The 16,822-nt window shown below is 38.9% G+C and overlaps 1 protein-coding gene across 2 annotated transcripts in view; it reads right to left on the reverse strand.

Annotated features, from left to right (window-relative positions):
* The window catches only part of LOC132820682 (succinate--CoA ligase [ADP-forming] subunit beta, mitochondrial), an 89,451-nt gene that overhangs the window by 53,254 nt on the left and 19,375 nt on the right, over positions 1 to 16,822 (reverse strand). For both annotated transcript variants that reach the window (XM_060832922.1, XM_060832921.1), the window contains one exon: positions 1,781 to 1,880. In XM_060832922.1, coding sequence (XP_060688905.1) covers positions 1,781 to 1,880 — 100 coding nt within the window. The remainder of the gene's footprint in view (positions 1 to 1,780; positions 1,881 to 16,822) is intronic.

Raw genomic sequence — 16,822 nt, forward strand, 5'->3', positions numbered from 1 at the left:
AATTTCCTGTTCCTTGGATGCTGCCTGACCTGCTGTGCTTTAACCAGCAACACATTTTCAGCTCTGATCTCCAGCATCTGCAGACCTCACTTTTGACAAAGGCTACAGCCCATTTCCACGGACAGTTAACAATGGAGTTTGACCACTTAATCTATTTCTAGCAGTCTTCATGGCAGGATCTGAATTTCTGTACTCTTGCTCAATTATTCACCCTTCTTCACTCCACTTTGTTATGCCTCAGTCAATTAGGCAATATGTTCTGGAAATATTTTCCTAAATTCCCTTGCACCTCATTTGGCAAAATTATTTGGTTTGTGTTTTAGGTAATTCCTTTTCATTCTTTTATACCTTGCCTTAGGAAGCACTTCCAAACAATTTCTGCATTAGTGATTGAATATAAATAAAAGTTGTTCCAACTTGAACTGACAAAGTAAATGTAATTCATTAATATATGTGTTTTTATAAAGTTTTCACATTTGTGATCAACAAGGTAGTCAGCACTCTCAGAATAACAGTGTTGCAACTGGATTAAAAAGCTGGAGTAAAGAGGAATGAATCAAGGTGCTTCACATTGTAGAAGGCAGTTAGTATCTGAAGGGATTAGCTGACATCACAAGATTTGTTCTGCTGATCAAGATATAAAGGATTATTCCTGGGGGAGCTAACCAGTGGGTCTTAACCCATCTGTTTCTGGTACAGTCCTTGTTACCAGTATGGTGAGAGAATATGTTACTAATTGTAAATTGAACTTATTCTTAAGTTGAGTGTGATGTCTCAAGATCATAGAACAATCATAAGAAATAGGAACAAGAGTAGGCCACTCAGCTTCTTGAGCCTCGTCCACCATTCAATAGGCAGATCTGACACTCCTCACATCCATATTCCCGCCCTTTACCCATAATCCATGATTCCTGTACAAGAGACAACCATGTACCTTAGATGTAATGTAACTAGCTATTATGTAATAAACATATTTACCATTTCCCCTCACACAAACAATCTGGTTTAATACGAGCAATAGGAATTAGTGGCTGCAAATCTACTCAAAATGGTGAAAGCAGTGAGAACTTTGCTTATCAAAAGACTTCAATAGTCAATCTTATGAATGGTCATTTTAATTTACAGCAATGGTGAACCAAGGTATTATAAGTAAGGTCTGTAATTACACAGATAGCATCAATGTAAAAGGCAAGTTTATGAATTAACAATGCAACCAAAGTCAGGAGTGATAGAACTATGTATTCAATATGTCTACACATAAAGTAGTTCGTATAGCAGCAAGGAAATCAATCACATTGGGGCAAGTTATAATTGTTAAATTTATGAAGCTATCAGCATAGTGCTTAATTTCAATAAAAAGGACAAATAAAGTGCCAAGATTTTAGTATTGTTTGAGTCAAACTAATAGCATCAGACTTTATTTAAAATTATACAATTGTAAGTGCATATCCTAAGTGTAATTATTATCACTTTATATGAATGTCTGGATAGATCATCAGCTGCACACAGATTTTGAAATAAACTGCTTTGAAGATTATGCATTGGTTACACCACAGCCTCTCAATCAGTATATTCCAGTTGCACTGGGCCACTCCTGATTTTACAGAAATCAAAATTCTTTAAATGGGCTTGGACATGCCTTCATTGTTTTCAATCAAATATATTTTGTACAATCATTCCTCCAGTGTTCATGGCAGGAAGAAACACATTATTTTATAAGCATCCAAAACGTGTGTTTCAGGGAGGGATTAAAAAATGGTTTATCTTATAATATACTTACGAATAAACAATTCTGACTCCTCCTTTCAGTCCATTTTCAAATATCCCTTTTCCTCTGCCACCAGCCAACACTTGCGCTTTTACAACAAGATCCTTTGAACCTGTAGTGCAGAACAAACATTACAGTGTGCAGACCTCCAGCAGTTTGCCAGTATTTATCAACTACTTGCATGTTCAACAGAGAGTGCTAATACACATCAAAACATACAACGATCATTCATCAAGAGTGGGTAAAAAGCTTGCCTGATCTTTCCTAACAGTTTTAAAACAAAATACAGACAGAGTTATACTATTTCTGGAGGACGTGGATACAAATGGATACATCAACATAAGTGAAACAAGCAGTCATTACAGTCTATGAACAGCACCAACCTGGAGTTCCAGAGATATCAGGTAATCTAATGCCTCTTCTTGGAAAACTGCAAAACCCAAGCACCAATCCAACATCACCTCACAAACCACAACTTCTTTATAATGCATGATCCTAATCCTGATAAACTCTCTTTGTGGACAGATTCCTTAATGTAGTTATAACCGGGTGAGGATGGGTCACACCAACTCCCCTTATCTTTTAAAACCTCTTGGTTAGTTGCAAGAAATCATTTTTTTCTTTTCTTTTTAAAAGCACATAATTCAATTAAACTTAGCGAACTGGATCAAAAAGGAAAAACAGCCAATAGCAAGGTTGAGTAAAAGGAAGTGGAGTTTTATTACCAAAAAACACAACAACAAATGTACACACAAATACAGGTATTGAACTTACAAAAAAAAAGGAAGAGTTGAAGAGGTGTACTTGATACAGACAGGAAAGTAAAGTCAATTGCAATTTTGCTTAAAAACAGGACACAGAGGTTATGCTGCAACTGTACATTTTTTGTTAATTAACAGCATTAAGGCTCTTAAGTTAGTTTTCATCCATGATCTCACTGAATGAAACAACTAGCTGGCAGGACACAATTACCTCCCCCGTTCCTGTTTCTATAATTTAACAATTTGTGTCTTCAAAGAGGCTATGATTTAGATAAAAGTAAAAACATTTCCATGACAAAGAATGGAAGAGCACCCAAACTCAGTCTCCCTGGATGACCTTATGGCACAGGAGTAGGTGTAGGCCTTCAGTCCATTGAGTCTGCTCCACCATTCAATGAGATCATGGCTGATCTGCTAACGCTTAACTGCACTTTCCTACCTTTTCCCCAGAACCCTTGATTCCCTTACTCATTAAAAGTCTATCTCTGTCATGAAGATGCTTAATAACCCAGCTTCTTCAGCATCTGCATTAAAGACTTCCACAGATTCTAACTAATGACAGTATAAATGAGAGAGAAAACAAAGGCTAATAGCAATTTTAAGGTTAACACCGAACCAAACCGAACATAGGAAGTACAGAGGAGAACTTACAAACTGTAATTAGAATGACAAAGAAAGAGTATATGTCGAGATTAGTAGCTTCAGGAAATGAAGCTTTTAATAAGCACATTAACAGTAAAACAGTAATCAAAGAGCGGAACTGTTATAGACATAAAAATCTGCTTGTACAGGTTCAGGGCAATGCACAAATACTAAGTGAGTACTTTGTATCCATCGTCACTAGAGAAGAGGGTGCTGCTAACATAACAGTAAAGGAGAAGGTCATAGCTTACTTGGCTAATATATAAAATAGTAAAAGGATCCTTAAAGCCAATGTGTCCTAAGACAGCGAGGGAAACAACAGCAGAAACTCAAGCCACAATTTTCCTTAGATGAATGAGTATTTCCACAGAAGTGAATGATCATAAATGTTATAACCTGTTCAAAAATTTAAAGGGTTAATCAGATGAAGGTACTTCCCTAGTGCTGTCACATGGGATCTTCCAAGATTTTGGCCCAGCGATGAAGGCAGGCAACATTTTTGAAGTTGAACTGGTGCATCTCCCCAGAGGGAAAATTATAGGTGGTGCTGCTTCCGTGCTGCTACATTTTTCTAGGTGGTAGAATCACAGGTTTAGGAGACATTGTTGAAGTAGTTTTGGTGAGTAGTTGAAATACATTTTGGAAATTGCACACAGTCATTGATGGGAGTGAATGTATAAGGGAGTGCCAATCCTAGAAGTTGTCAGTACATATCCCTTAATACATTTGATGAAAATTGATCTGTTTCAGATTTAAAATTATCAGCATACATTGCCATTTGGGGAAGGAAGTTCCAAACTTTCACCACCGTTTGGGTCTGGAAGTATTTCCTAACATTTCTCCTGAATAGTTGGGTCCAAATCCTCAGATTGCTCCCTTGTTCCAGGATCCCAAACCAGTGGAAATAGTTATCTTTATCTATCTTGTCTTTTTCTGTTAATATCTTGAATACTTCAATCTGATCACCCTAATCAGATCACTTCTAAACTGTAGAGAAAACAGGCCTAAAATTGTATAATCTCTCCTCATAACATAACTTCTGAAATCCAGGTATCATTCTTGAAAAGCTACACTGTACTCCCTCCAAAGCCAATCTCTCTTTCTTAAGGTATGGTACCTAGACCTGCTCACAATACTCCAAGTGGTATCTCACCAAGGTTTTGTATAACCGCAGCACAACATCTGCATCCTCATACTCCAGTTGTCTAGATATAAAGGTCAGCATTCCATTAGCTTTCTTGATTATTTCCTGCACCTGTTGGTGATTTTTAAATATCCAGAAGGTTTAGGCTTGGTGGCTTGTGGAGAGAATACTGACACTTTCAGATATAACCATCCTCCACTCATTTGTTCACTGTACAATTGCTGAGTATCTCAGGTCTTTTAGCTAGCGTCATGGAGATGTACAGCACGGAAACAGACCCTTCAGCTCAACTTGTCCATGCCGAACAGATATTCTATCCTAATCTAGTCCCATTTGCCAGCAATTTACCCATACCTCTCTGAACCCTTCCTATTCAGATACTCATCCAGATGCCTTTCAAATGTTGTAATTGTACTAGCCTCCACCATATCCTCTTGCAGCTCATTCTATATATGAACCATCTTCTGCATGAAAAGTTGCAGCTTATGTCCCTTTTAAGTCTTTCCTCTCTCACCCTAAACCTATGCCCTCTAGTTCTGGACTCCTCCATCCCAGGGAAAAGATCTTGTCTATGTATCTTATCCCTGCCCCTCATGATTCTATAAGGCCATCCCTCAACCTCCCAAGCCCCAACCTATTCAGCCTCTCCTTAGATCTCAAACCCTCCACCTCTGCTGCTTATTAGTCTCTCAGTGTTGAAAGACTAGCTGCCTGCTGTGCTGTTTGATAAAACTGATTTTCCAAATTAATGCAAAACTCCTAATATTGAAGATGCCATTCATAGAAGCACATTAATTCTTACACTGTAAAAGTTCAATTCAATTGCGCATTCTAAAAGCAAAAGACATTGATAGAAAAATACAATTTGGTGTCAACAGCATCTTTGCTATGCCAAAACACATCAAGGCATACAAAATTTCAGAACTTTTATGCACTATAGATATATGCTATAAACCTCAGAATACTCTTAATTTGTGACTGGATTTTTTTTAAAAAATCACTTCAGTCTCTAAATACATCTACCAAATGTATCTGTGATCTCTTGTATTTGAAAGAGGCAAGCCCAATTTTAAACTTTCTATTTTTATTTCTTAATAACAGCAAAGTAGAATTTGTATTACGTTATTTTTAAGTTGAAACATTCTTCCTTTAATTTGAACTCCAAAATCACTTCACAGTGCTTTGTGATCTTACTAGGCTGTTGCATAAATTTGCCAATATCCACAGCGAAGAAAAACCTTTTATCGATTGCTGATCTTAATATTTTGTTAACTCGAAGTCCCAAATCAACTATATCAACCCACTTCCCCATCCTGAAGGCTCCTTGATCCTAACGCCCAAGTACCTTCCCACCTCAGTCTCCAACTTGCAACCTCCTCCTTACCTCTCCTGCCCGACACTCCCTCACACTTCCGCTTCCCCTCTTGTGGTCTCCTCCTTTTTCATCAATTCCACCTTTGCAGCTTCATCCTTGTTCATTCATTATCCCTCCCCCACATCCCTTCATACATCATTCTCCTGCCTCCCACTCCCTCTCTCATAACTTCCTCCAAAATATTTTCCTAATATCTCAACTTCAGCATTGACTTATCCAACTCCACAGTTCCTCCAATCACAGGCTGTTTCTCTCCTCCATGTGCTGCTGATGTATTGTTTAGTATCTTGCAACTTTTCTCTGAATGTTTCCCCGTGTGAATGAATTTTCTCCAGAGTTTTGGGGACTTTTGCTGACTTGTTCTTTAAAAACATGAGCACCAAGTGTTTAAATCCAAAAATCTGATTAGTGAAGTAATCATATCTACTTCGAATTGTAGATTACAAGCATACACCTCCTAACCCCAACAAATTTAGATTTGTGCCTATTTATAGGGGCTCAAGTAAATTTCATAGGTAATACTCATCATTTGCACTTATGATTAACAGGTTCTCAAATCTTCTTAAATTGAAAGCAACATCGATAATACACAATTCTTGTCTGTGGGTACTATTTTTGTTTAAAGTTGTATTACATGCCCCCCTCCTATCGAAAGGATGTTGTGAAACTTGAAAGGGTTCATAAAAGATTTAAAAGGATGTTGCCAGGGTTCGAGTATTCGAGCTATAGGGAGAGGCTGCATAGGCTCGGGCTGTTTTCCCTGGAGCATTGGTGACTGAGGGATGACCTCAGAGGTTTATAAAATCATGAGGGGCATGGATAGGATAAATAGACAAGATCTTTTCCCTGGGGTGGAGGAGTCCAGAGCTGGAGGGCATAAGTTTACGGTGAGAGGGCAAGAACAGTCTGTGAACTGACATAAACATAACTGGTCTGTCTCTTCTTTAAGTATGAGACTATCTATCTTCATAATTCAAATTAACCAGAGTGACAGTAACACATTCATTAAGATCACAGATTTAGAGATCCAAGATGGCGGCGACTCAGCAAGTCTGAGTTTACAGTGCTCTTCCCAAAACCTGGGTAAAGTGAGTTACTCACCCCCACCACACTTACCAAACCACCCAAAAAAATTTTCTAACCTTAATTAGCTGTTTACTATTATATTTAAGCAGTTTAATATTAAGTGGATAATGAGTAAACCAAAGGGATCCCGCAGCTCTCAGAAAACAAAGACCCCTCCCCCACCCTCCTCTCCTCCTCCGGCTGCAGCTGATGTAAAAACAGGCCTTGAAGAGATGATTGCCAGACTGGAAATGACACTCGTCAATTTCATTGTAGAATCCAGACAGAGATGGAATGCATTCGAAGAAAAGCTACAAAAGCACAGCGAGGCTCTCGAGGAATCTCGAGGAATTACAGGGCCGAGTGAAGGGGGCGGAGCTAAAGGCCACGACCTCCGAGGCTGCAGCACAAACAGCTGCAGAACAGGTGCGAGCTCTGGAGCAGAGAGTCAGGGCCTTTGAAATCTACATGGATGATATTGACAACAGAAATCGGAGAAAGAATATCCGTCTTCTGGGCCTCCCTGAACAAGAAGAGAAGGGACAGTTAGTAGTATTTCTGGAGCGATGGCTGCCCCAGCTTTTAAACCTGGGGGCTGAAACTGACCGGGTAAGGGTGGAGTGGGCCTACCGGGTCGCAGTACGCGGATCTGGCCCAAACCAGCGCCCACGCCCGGTCCTGTTCCGGCTGCAGAGTTATAGGGAGAGGCAGATACTCCTGGACGCCTCCAGAAAGCTTGGAAAGGATCCTAAAGCTATGATTCATGAAGGATCCAAGATTATGTTATTTCAGGACTTCTCCCTGGCTTTGGCACGAAGGAGGAAGGCGTTTGATGAGGTGAAGAAATGTCTAAGGAACTTAAATATTCAATACACCTTACGCTACCCAGCGACGTTATGCTTTAACCACGAAGGATCCGAGTATAATTTTAGATCACCAGAAGAGGCTAAGGAACTTTTAGACTCGTTTAAATAAATCGTAAGAGACAATTTATGTTGGCTTGCCTCTTCCACACTCCGTGGGGAGAAATGGATACTTTACTCTACTTTACTTTTGCTTCTGGGAGCAGGGTTGTCTTCCCTTGCTATTTTATGTTATTATACTTAACTGTAATTTGTTGGAGTTGTAATTTTATAGTTGTGTGTGTTTGTACGTGGCATTGATGCTATCAGATATACTCAGGTATGGGTGGGGAGGGGTGGGGGTGGGGCGCTCACTGTTAACTCTAGCTCGGTATTATATCTAAATCCTATTAAGGAGCGCCCGGGTCAAGGGTGGGACACTGTTTGGGAGAGGATATGGTGGACCTTTAGAAAGGAAGTAAGGCCCCCTGAGAACAAGGGGGAGGATCTCCATTCAAACAGGTTTTATTTTTTTTTGTTCTTATTGTTTGGAAATAGTTTCCTTTTTATTATACTGTTATGAGTGTATTAGAGAACATTTTCTCTTGTTTGAAGGATGTAAGTGACTCAACTATACACTCTGGATAATTGTGGATTAGATTAGTAGTTAACTGAGTTTCATTGTTTTTCTTTCTTCTTTAGTATCATTCCTTTGAATTTTGATGATTATATATTTAAGATCTATTTTTATATTAATGTTTGTGCTTGAAAGTTCTGTTTATTTTTGTAAATCTGTCAAAATATTAAATTTCTAATAAAAATATCTTTTAAAAAAATCACAGATTTAAAGTTATTCCAATTCTACTCTGTTCAATTGAATTTTCTACATTTTAAAGCCCCACAAAGCTGACTACATTTCCTAACTTCTGCAGTACAGTCACAAAAGGAAAAGGAAATGTCAACATGTATCATGAAGATGCCTGAACGCTTTTGTTTAGAATATCAATAAAATATCAGCTTTAATTGAATACATCCCACTTTCAGCAAAATAGACGTCATTGAAAAATACCACACCCAAAAGCATCATTCAGGTCACAGATACAGTTCTCATTCTGCATCTGTTCTATGTTTTGCAAGCAAATGTATTTCTGAAGCCAGCCCATGTGTCACCTTGCAGAAAGGCAGCTTGTTACAAGAAAAATATTCTCATGAATATGTGGCCAAAACAGTTATTAAGATTCAATGTTTGTGAGAAGATTTGTAGCTCGGGTGCTCGTTGTTGTGGTTCTGTTCGCTGAGCTGGGAATTTGTGTTGACACCCTGAGTGCTTGGGAGCCTCCTGTGAAGCGCTTCTGTGGTATTTCCTCAGGCATTTAGAGTGGTTTGTCTCTGCCGCTTCCAGTTGTCAGTTCCAGCTGTCCGTTGCAGTGGTCGGTCTATTGGGTCCAGGTCGATTGTGCTTATTGATTTGAATCTGTGGATGAGTGCCATGTTTCTAGGAATTCCCTGGCTGTTCTGTTTGGCTTGTCCTATAATAGTAGTGTTGTCCCAGTCGAATTCATGTTGCTTGTCATCTGCATGTGTGGCTACTAAGGATAGCTGGTCGTGTCATTTCGTGGCTAGTTGGTGTTCATGGATGCGGATCGTTAGCTGTCTTTCTGTTTGTTTGTCCTATGTAGCGTTTTGTGCAGTCTTTGCATGGGATTTTGTACACTACATTGTTTTTGCTCATGCTTGGTATCGGTCCTTTGTTCTGGTGAGTTGTTGTCTGAGAGTGGCTGTTGGTTTGTGTGCTGTTCTGAGTCCTAGTGGTCGCAGTAGTCTGGCTGCCAGTTCGGAAATGCTTTTGATGTATGGTAGTGTGGCTAGTCATTTGGATTGCGGCACGTCCTTGTTCCGTTGTCTTTCTCTTAGGCATCTGTTGATGAAATTGCGCGGGTATCCGTTTTTGGCAAATACATAGTATAGGTGCCCTTCTTCCTCTTTTTGCAGTTCTGGTGTACTGCAGCCACAAACCAACAGCCACGCTCAGACAACAAGTCACCAGAACAAAGGACCAATACCCAGCATGAGCAAAACCAATGTAGTCTACAAAATCCCATGCAAGGACTGCACAAAATGCTACATAGGACAAACAGGAAGACAGCTAACGATCCGCATCCATGAACATCAACTAGCCACGAAATCACACGACCAGCTATCCTTAGTAGCCACAAACGCAGATGACAAGCAACAGGAGTTCGACTGGGACAACACTACTATTATAGGACAAGCCAAACAGAGAACAGCCAGGGAATTTCTAGAGGCATGGCACTCATCCACAGATTCAAATCAATAAGCACAATCGACCTGGACCCAATATACCAACCACTGCAACGGACAGCTGGAACTGACAACCGGAAGCGACAGAGACAAACTACTATAAATGCCGGAGGAAATATCACAGAAGCGCTTCACAGGAGGCTCCCAAGCACTGAGGATGTCACCTAGACAGGGGACGAAACGTCTGCAACACAAATTCCCAGCTTGGCGAACAGAACCGCAACAGTTATTAAGATTACTTTCTCAGCTCTGGGAAAGTGCAATATAAATTCTAAATCACCCAATCCCTTTTAAACCCCTAACAACTAGCTTCGCCTTGTCCATAACTCACATCAAAAGGATTCTCCCAAGCAAATCCATCCATGTGACAAAGCTAGCTGCTGCTCATCTGGCACCTCAAACTCCAAACCGTATAACCATTTAAACCTCTTTTTGTGTTTCCTCTCAACTTCAACTTTATCAGTAGCACCAGATTTTCATGATCATGAAGACAACTGCTCTTAGTTCCATTCAGTTGTGTCAAAACAGATGTTAGGTTGAGCTCAAAAGAATAACGTGCTGATGTGATGGCCAAGGGATAGCTACACTGTTTCAGAAAATTAAAATCTTTCAGCTGATCCTATGATCAAGAAACTCTATAGCATTCTATGGAAGCCTTGCCTTATGAAAGCAAACTCTTTAAGAGTATAGAAATTAATAAACCAGGCAAGAGTATTTGATGAGTTGATCATCTTCAATAAAATTGGGAATCCTTGGTTTAGGATATCAGTTAACACTAAAAGTTCAAAGCGCATACTGCTAAGACACGGACTTCAAATTTTTCACTCATTGACAGTTAAGTGACATATTATCATTAAGTCAATTAAAAGTCACAGTACATTTCATTAACAGTGGGCAGCACAGTGGCTAAGTGGTTAGCACTGCTGCCTCACAGTGCCAGGCACTGGTGCTCGATTCCAGCCTCGGGAGACTTGTCTGTGTGGAGTTTGCATATTCTCCCAGTGTCTGTGAGGGTTTCCTCTGGGTGCTCCAGTTTCCTCCCACAGTTCAGATGTGCAGGTCAGGTGAATTGGTCATGCTAAACTGCCCACATTGTTAGGTGCATTAGTCAGATGGAAATAGGTTTGGGTGGGTTACTCTTCGGAGGGTCGGTGTGGACTTGCTGGGCCGAAGGACCTGTTTCCACGCTGTAGGGAATCTAATCTAATCAAATCATACAATTGCATCCTTTCCTGTTTTAATTTTTACTATTTTTATTTTCCAAACATGGTGCTTTCTTTAGTACCCTTGTTTGCAATCCTGATAACCTTAATCGTTATGTTCAAAGTGCTGGTAAATAACTGGCAATTGGAAAGTGGTCATTAGACTGGCACTGTTTTTAGATGATATGCTGTTTTGAGAGTCACTCAAAATATTTCTAACTAAGTTTCTCCCAGAAAGCACTGAGCCATTCAATCAAATACAAGTGCCCTGAGAGTTTCAATAAGTATATATTTTGTTGGCATTTCTACTTGATTGAAGAATACTTATTAATTTCCTTTGGTTCAGTCCATCTTCAAAGGATTCTGAATGCATGTTACCGGCTAAAGCTTATGATTAATGCTTCTAGTCCATTTTTACATGGCAGCAGCAGCATATTACAGTTTATTAAAATTCTTCTAATTCGGGGGATGATTACAGAGTATGTAATTCCTCAAAGTCTGCTCCTTAACATGGAGACTATTTTCTCTCACTGCTTAATGAATAAATCTATCCATTGATCGTAGCCCAAGCCAAAGCTGAAGATGTCTTTATTTTAACATTTTTTTGAACAGGGATTCAGATGATGACAACTGTTGGGTGCCCTATTTACCCAGACACTGGTCAATCTGGTCCGAAGATCAGCTTATGAGAACAGCTGTTAAAATGGTGAGATAAAAGGAGTTCTATTAAAAGCAAACTAAGTTCCATGATGATGAAAGGTCATTAGTTTGAAAATGTAACTGTTTTACTTAAAACAGTGATGTTCCTCGGCCTGCTTAGAATTTATACCATATTCCGATTTTATTTCAGATTTCCAGCATCCAGTCTTTTTTAAAACCAATTGCTTTGATCACATTAAATTCTCACGTTTAAAGTTTAGAATTCTAAGTATGTCTTAAAACGATATGCCAAACCTTATGTTCTTGCCACATTAGTGGGTCTTTCCTTTTCTAGGTAGCTGAACAATGGTCTTGAATCAAATGCACTCAACAATGAAAGGCATCCAGCTGGAAAATTTTTATACAATTTAAAGCATCGATTCAGGATCTAGTATATTTCTAACATTTGCTTTCATTATAGAACTCAGTTTTCATAACTTTGGAAAATATTTCAGCAGGAGAAAGTGAGGGCTGCAGATGCTGGAGATCAGAGTCAAGAGCGCGTTGCTGGGAAAGTACAGCAGATCAGGCAGCATCAAAGGTGCAGGAGAAACAACATTTCGGGCATATGCCTTTCATTAGAAATATTTCAGTAGCTTACTAAAAAATACAGTTATTTACATTAAACAACTCTAGAAATAAGGAGAAACCCTGTACTTGTAAATAATGACAAGGCAGCCCTGAAAGTAAACTTTACTCCTTTTATATTCTGTGGTAATGACAACCTATCAATAGTACCACATATACTCGATTATTCGTCAAATGCTTTGGACTGTTTTTTAAGGTTAAATTTATGCAGTCGTCTAATACACGGATACTACTTTTGATTGGCTGAAATTTGTGCCTGTCAAAATTCATACTGTATCATTAGCAGAAACAAAACTGATCTCGAAATGAATAAAGAAAAAAATGAATTACAGCAATTCTGAAGACAGTGAGTGGAGCAGACCGGAGTGAAGCAGGATGACTGGCAGACTGGAAAGCCAGAACTGAATGACTGACACACTGACTCAAAGTTTGATCAGTTATCTGTGAAGAACTAGGATCGACTTTTACATGAGTTATATGGAAAATTCCGGATTTGTTTGGCCAAAATAGGCAGTCGATTTTTACATGAGATCTACTACTATTCATAATATACGGTAACTTTTAAAAGGGGATTAGATACTTCAAAACGTAAGTAAACGGTTGGACTATAGGGGAAGGACTGCAACTAATCAGATAGTTCTTTCAATGAACTGGCAAAGGCATTATGGACCAATCGTTTCCCTCTGTGCTATATGACTATGATATTGATATATTTTCCCCAACATTTTTGGTGAATTTTCTTTTCCCCAACACTTTTCAAAATGTATAAAATTCCAAGGTAGTTTCATATATGCCAATATTGAAAATTCAGTACAGTACATGTTCTTTCCAAACAATCGTTCACAGGATCCACCAGCTTCTTTACTTGCAGAACATTGAAGACTTTACATACAGATTAGTGCTTATGGTTACAATGCGTTTTAAAACATAAGAAACAGGCTTGTGGTTACAACACATTTTAGGAACATAAGAAATAGGAGCAGAAGTAGAACATTCAGCACGTAGATTCCACTCTGCTAATCAATTACATCATGCTTGATTTTTGACTTTAAACACAATTTTCCTACACAATTTCCATCATCTTTGATGTTCTTAGTTTAAATCGATCTCAGTACTGAACACACTAAACAATGGAGTGTCAACTGCCCTATAGAGGGGTGGATTCCAAAGACATCACCCTCATTTCTACCAAAAATTATCCGTCTCTTATTCTGAAACTGGTTCTAAATACTGTAGTGAGCGGAAGCAGTCATTCCATACCTGTTGTTCCTGTAGGAATTTTGTATATTTGAATGTTCTAAAATATCTCCAGGATGGACAGATGTTGCAGCATGGGCCTGATTAGGGCATTCCACTACAATGTGGCCAGACCCATTCTTTGCAACATCAGGGCAGATAGATCCTCAACACGTGATGACACTTGATGATCACACACAGAGGATCTACACTCAGGTTGCTGCAGTTACACACAGAAGGTGGTCATCAGGACTGAGTATGTGTCCTCATGTTACTTAGAAATCTGATACGTCATGTCCCTGCAGACAGAGTCCATTTGTAATCTCCAAATGGTCAGAATTGCACAGCATGGAAACAGACTCTTCTATCCAACTTGTCCATACCAACTAGATATCCTAATTAAATCCATTCCTATTTGCCAGCATTTGGCCCATACCCTTCTAAACCCTTCCTATTCATATATCCATCCAGATGTCATTTAAAAATGTTTTGTTGAACCAGCTTCTATCACTTCCATTAACAGCTCATTCCATACTACCAATACCCGCTGTGTGAAAGTTACCTCTTGGATCCCTTTTAAATCTTTCCCCTCTCAACTTAAACCTATGCCCTCTAGTTTTGGACTCACCCACTCTGGGGAAAATACCTTGTCTATGCACTCTACCCATTCCCCTCAATTTTATAAACGTCTGTAAGACCACCCCTCAGCCTATTCAGCCTCTCCATATAGCTCAAACCCTCCAACCCCAGCAACATCCTTGTAAATCTTTTCTGCATCTTTTCAAGTTTAACAACATCTTTCCTATAACTGGGAGACCAGAATTGAATGCAGTATTCCAAAAGCAGATTGAGACTCCCGAGATCTCTAAAGTGCAATAAATTAAGTATAGGTCAGATCTAATCTATTTACAACACTACAGCACAGTGTACATGATGACCAGGATATCACCTGCAAAAGAGAGAGCGTCATTCCCACATATTAGATTCTTGTTTTACTAGGGCTACAATGCTACTTCCAGGTTTTGATAAACACACTTTGGCAAGTGTTACGATTCACATTCCCATGATCTTGCACTGCTTACCTAACTCTTTCAAATTCCAATGTGATAGAGACTGGAGATTTGTACACTGCTCTGAACAAAAGGTACAATCATTGAGATGTCTTTTCCAAAAATCAAAATGAAATCAGAGTACTGAAGACGTAAGGGTACTTACCTATATATTAAAACATTAGTCCATTAAGTAAACTTTATGAAGTAAATAAAATGAGCAATTATATAAATTACAAGGTTAAAGATCGATTGATGCAAATATAAAATAATGGTTTTGGGTTTAGTCACATACAACTTGAGGGAACTTGACAAAATTACTAAATTGCATTTAGGCTTGAACACCTCAACTGATTCGTGGAAACGGAGACAGATGAAAATTTTGTAAATGTCATTGAAACTTCTGACAAACTAAGAAAGAAATCTATTCAAGAAATTCAGTTGATTTTATCCTTGATGAATGTTAAACTTTCTCAGGTAAGTGACATCAGTAATAAGGCAAAACCTTATCTAGATCACTGTTGATTTACAGCACAATCAGAGCAGTACTTAGAGAGGATATTTTTGAGGCATCGTCCAGTGGGGCTATATGGATAGAATCGAGAAAAAAAAAGGGGGTGATCACTTAGATGGGATTATACTATAGGTTGCATAATAGTCAGCAGGAAATTGAGAAAATACAATAAATTCTCTGTATCCGCGCAATCACAAATACCAAATTCGCCTATCCGTACCAAAAAATAAGTAACAACAAAAATCAGTATCCGCAGACAAACATTGCACATTTGACAAAGATCACATATTTGACAGTACAGGAGTATAAAGAGGTGGGCTGAGAAACAGCAGATGGAATTTAATTCATGTTGCATTTAGGTAAGACAAACAACAGCAGGGCTTACACAGTTAATGGTAGTGTCTCATTGAACAGAGACCTAGGAGCGCAAGTACATAGTTCCTTGAAAGTGGCATCACAGGTAGACAGGATGAAGGAAATGGCTTTTGGCACCCTTGCTTTCATTGGTCAGAGCATGAAGTACTGAAACTGGGACATCATGTTACGGCTCTACAAGAGATTGGTAAGGCCACAATTGGAGTTCTACATACAATTCTGGCAGCCCTGCTCTAGGAAGGACATTGTTAAACTGGAAAGGGTGCAAAAAAAATTTACAAGTATGTTACTGAGACTGGAAGGTTCGATTTATAAAGAGAGGCTGATTAGGCTGCACCTTTTTTCCCTGGAGCATAGAAAGCTGAGTGATGACGTTATAGAGGTTTATAATATCATGAGGGGCATAGATAAGGTGAATAGCCAATGTATTTTCTCCACGGTAGGGGAATCCAAAATTACACAGAGGGTGGTGCATGTATGGAACAAGTTGCCAGAGCAAGTGGTAGAGGCTGGTACAATTACAATATTAAAAAGACATTTGTACAGGTACAAAGGTTTAGAGAGATATGGGTCAGATGCAGGCAAATGGGATTAGCTCAGTTTAGGAAACCTGGCCGGTACACACGAGTTAGGCTGAAGCGCCTGTTTCCATACTGGGTGAGTCTAAGTCTACACCCAATGAGCGATATAATCCATTTTTTCTCAATTGATTGAGCTACTGAACTATTTCAACAGTAATGCATCATACGACACTTCAATTTACACTGAACCTATCAAAGCTTCAGGACTTTCCAAGGTGCCTTACAGCCAGTGACATAAATTTAAATACACTACTGAAATGCAGGTAATCCATTCAAAATAGTGTCATGGATTTTTTCTTCAAGAACACCCACCTGAAAAAGGCAAAAAAAAACCGAAAAACGGGAGAATTTGCATTTTAAGATTCTTGGGTAAGCAGTTTTGTTTTCCTACCAATAAAAATAGTATTCCATAAATAATTTTGGTAACAGTTGGCATTAGTCATACACCTACCAAACATTTTATCACAATAAAAAGAGCAAAGCAGTGTTTAGCAGAACCTAAATTAAAATCAATACCTTGTAACTCAGAGGATTTGTTGTCTGCATCATGACTGAACAAATGCTGACTGGATTCCTACCTTACGTTAAACAAGAAAAACAGCAGAAAAAAAAATCAAGTCATACAGGTGAAAGGAAAATGAAACATAACTTGAAGTCTA

Source organism: Hemiscyllium ocellatum, chromosome 12 (genome assembly GCF_020745735.1).
Source record: "Hemiscyllium ocellatum isolate sHemOce1 chromosome 12, sHemOce1.pat.X.cur, whole genome shotgun sequence".
In the NCBI taxonomy this organism is placed as follows: Eukaryota; Metazoa; Chordata; class Chondrichthyes; order Orectolobiformes; family Hemiscylliidae; genus Hemiscyllium; species Hemiscyllium ocellatum.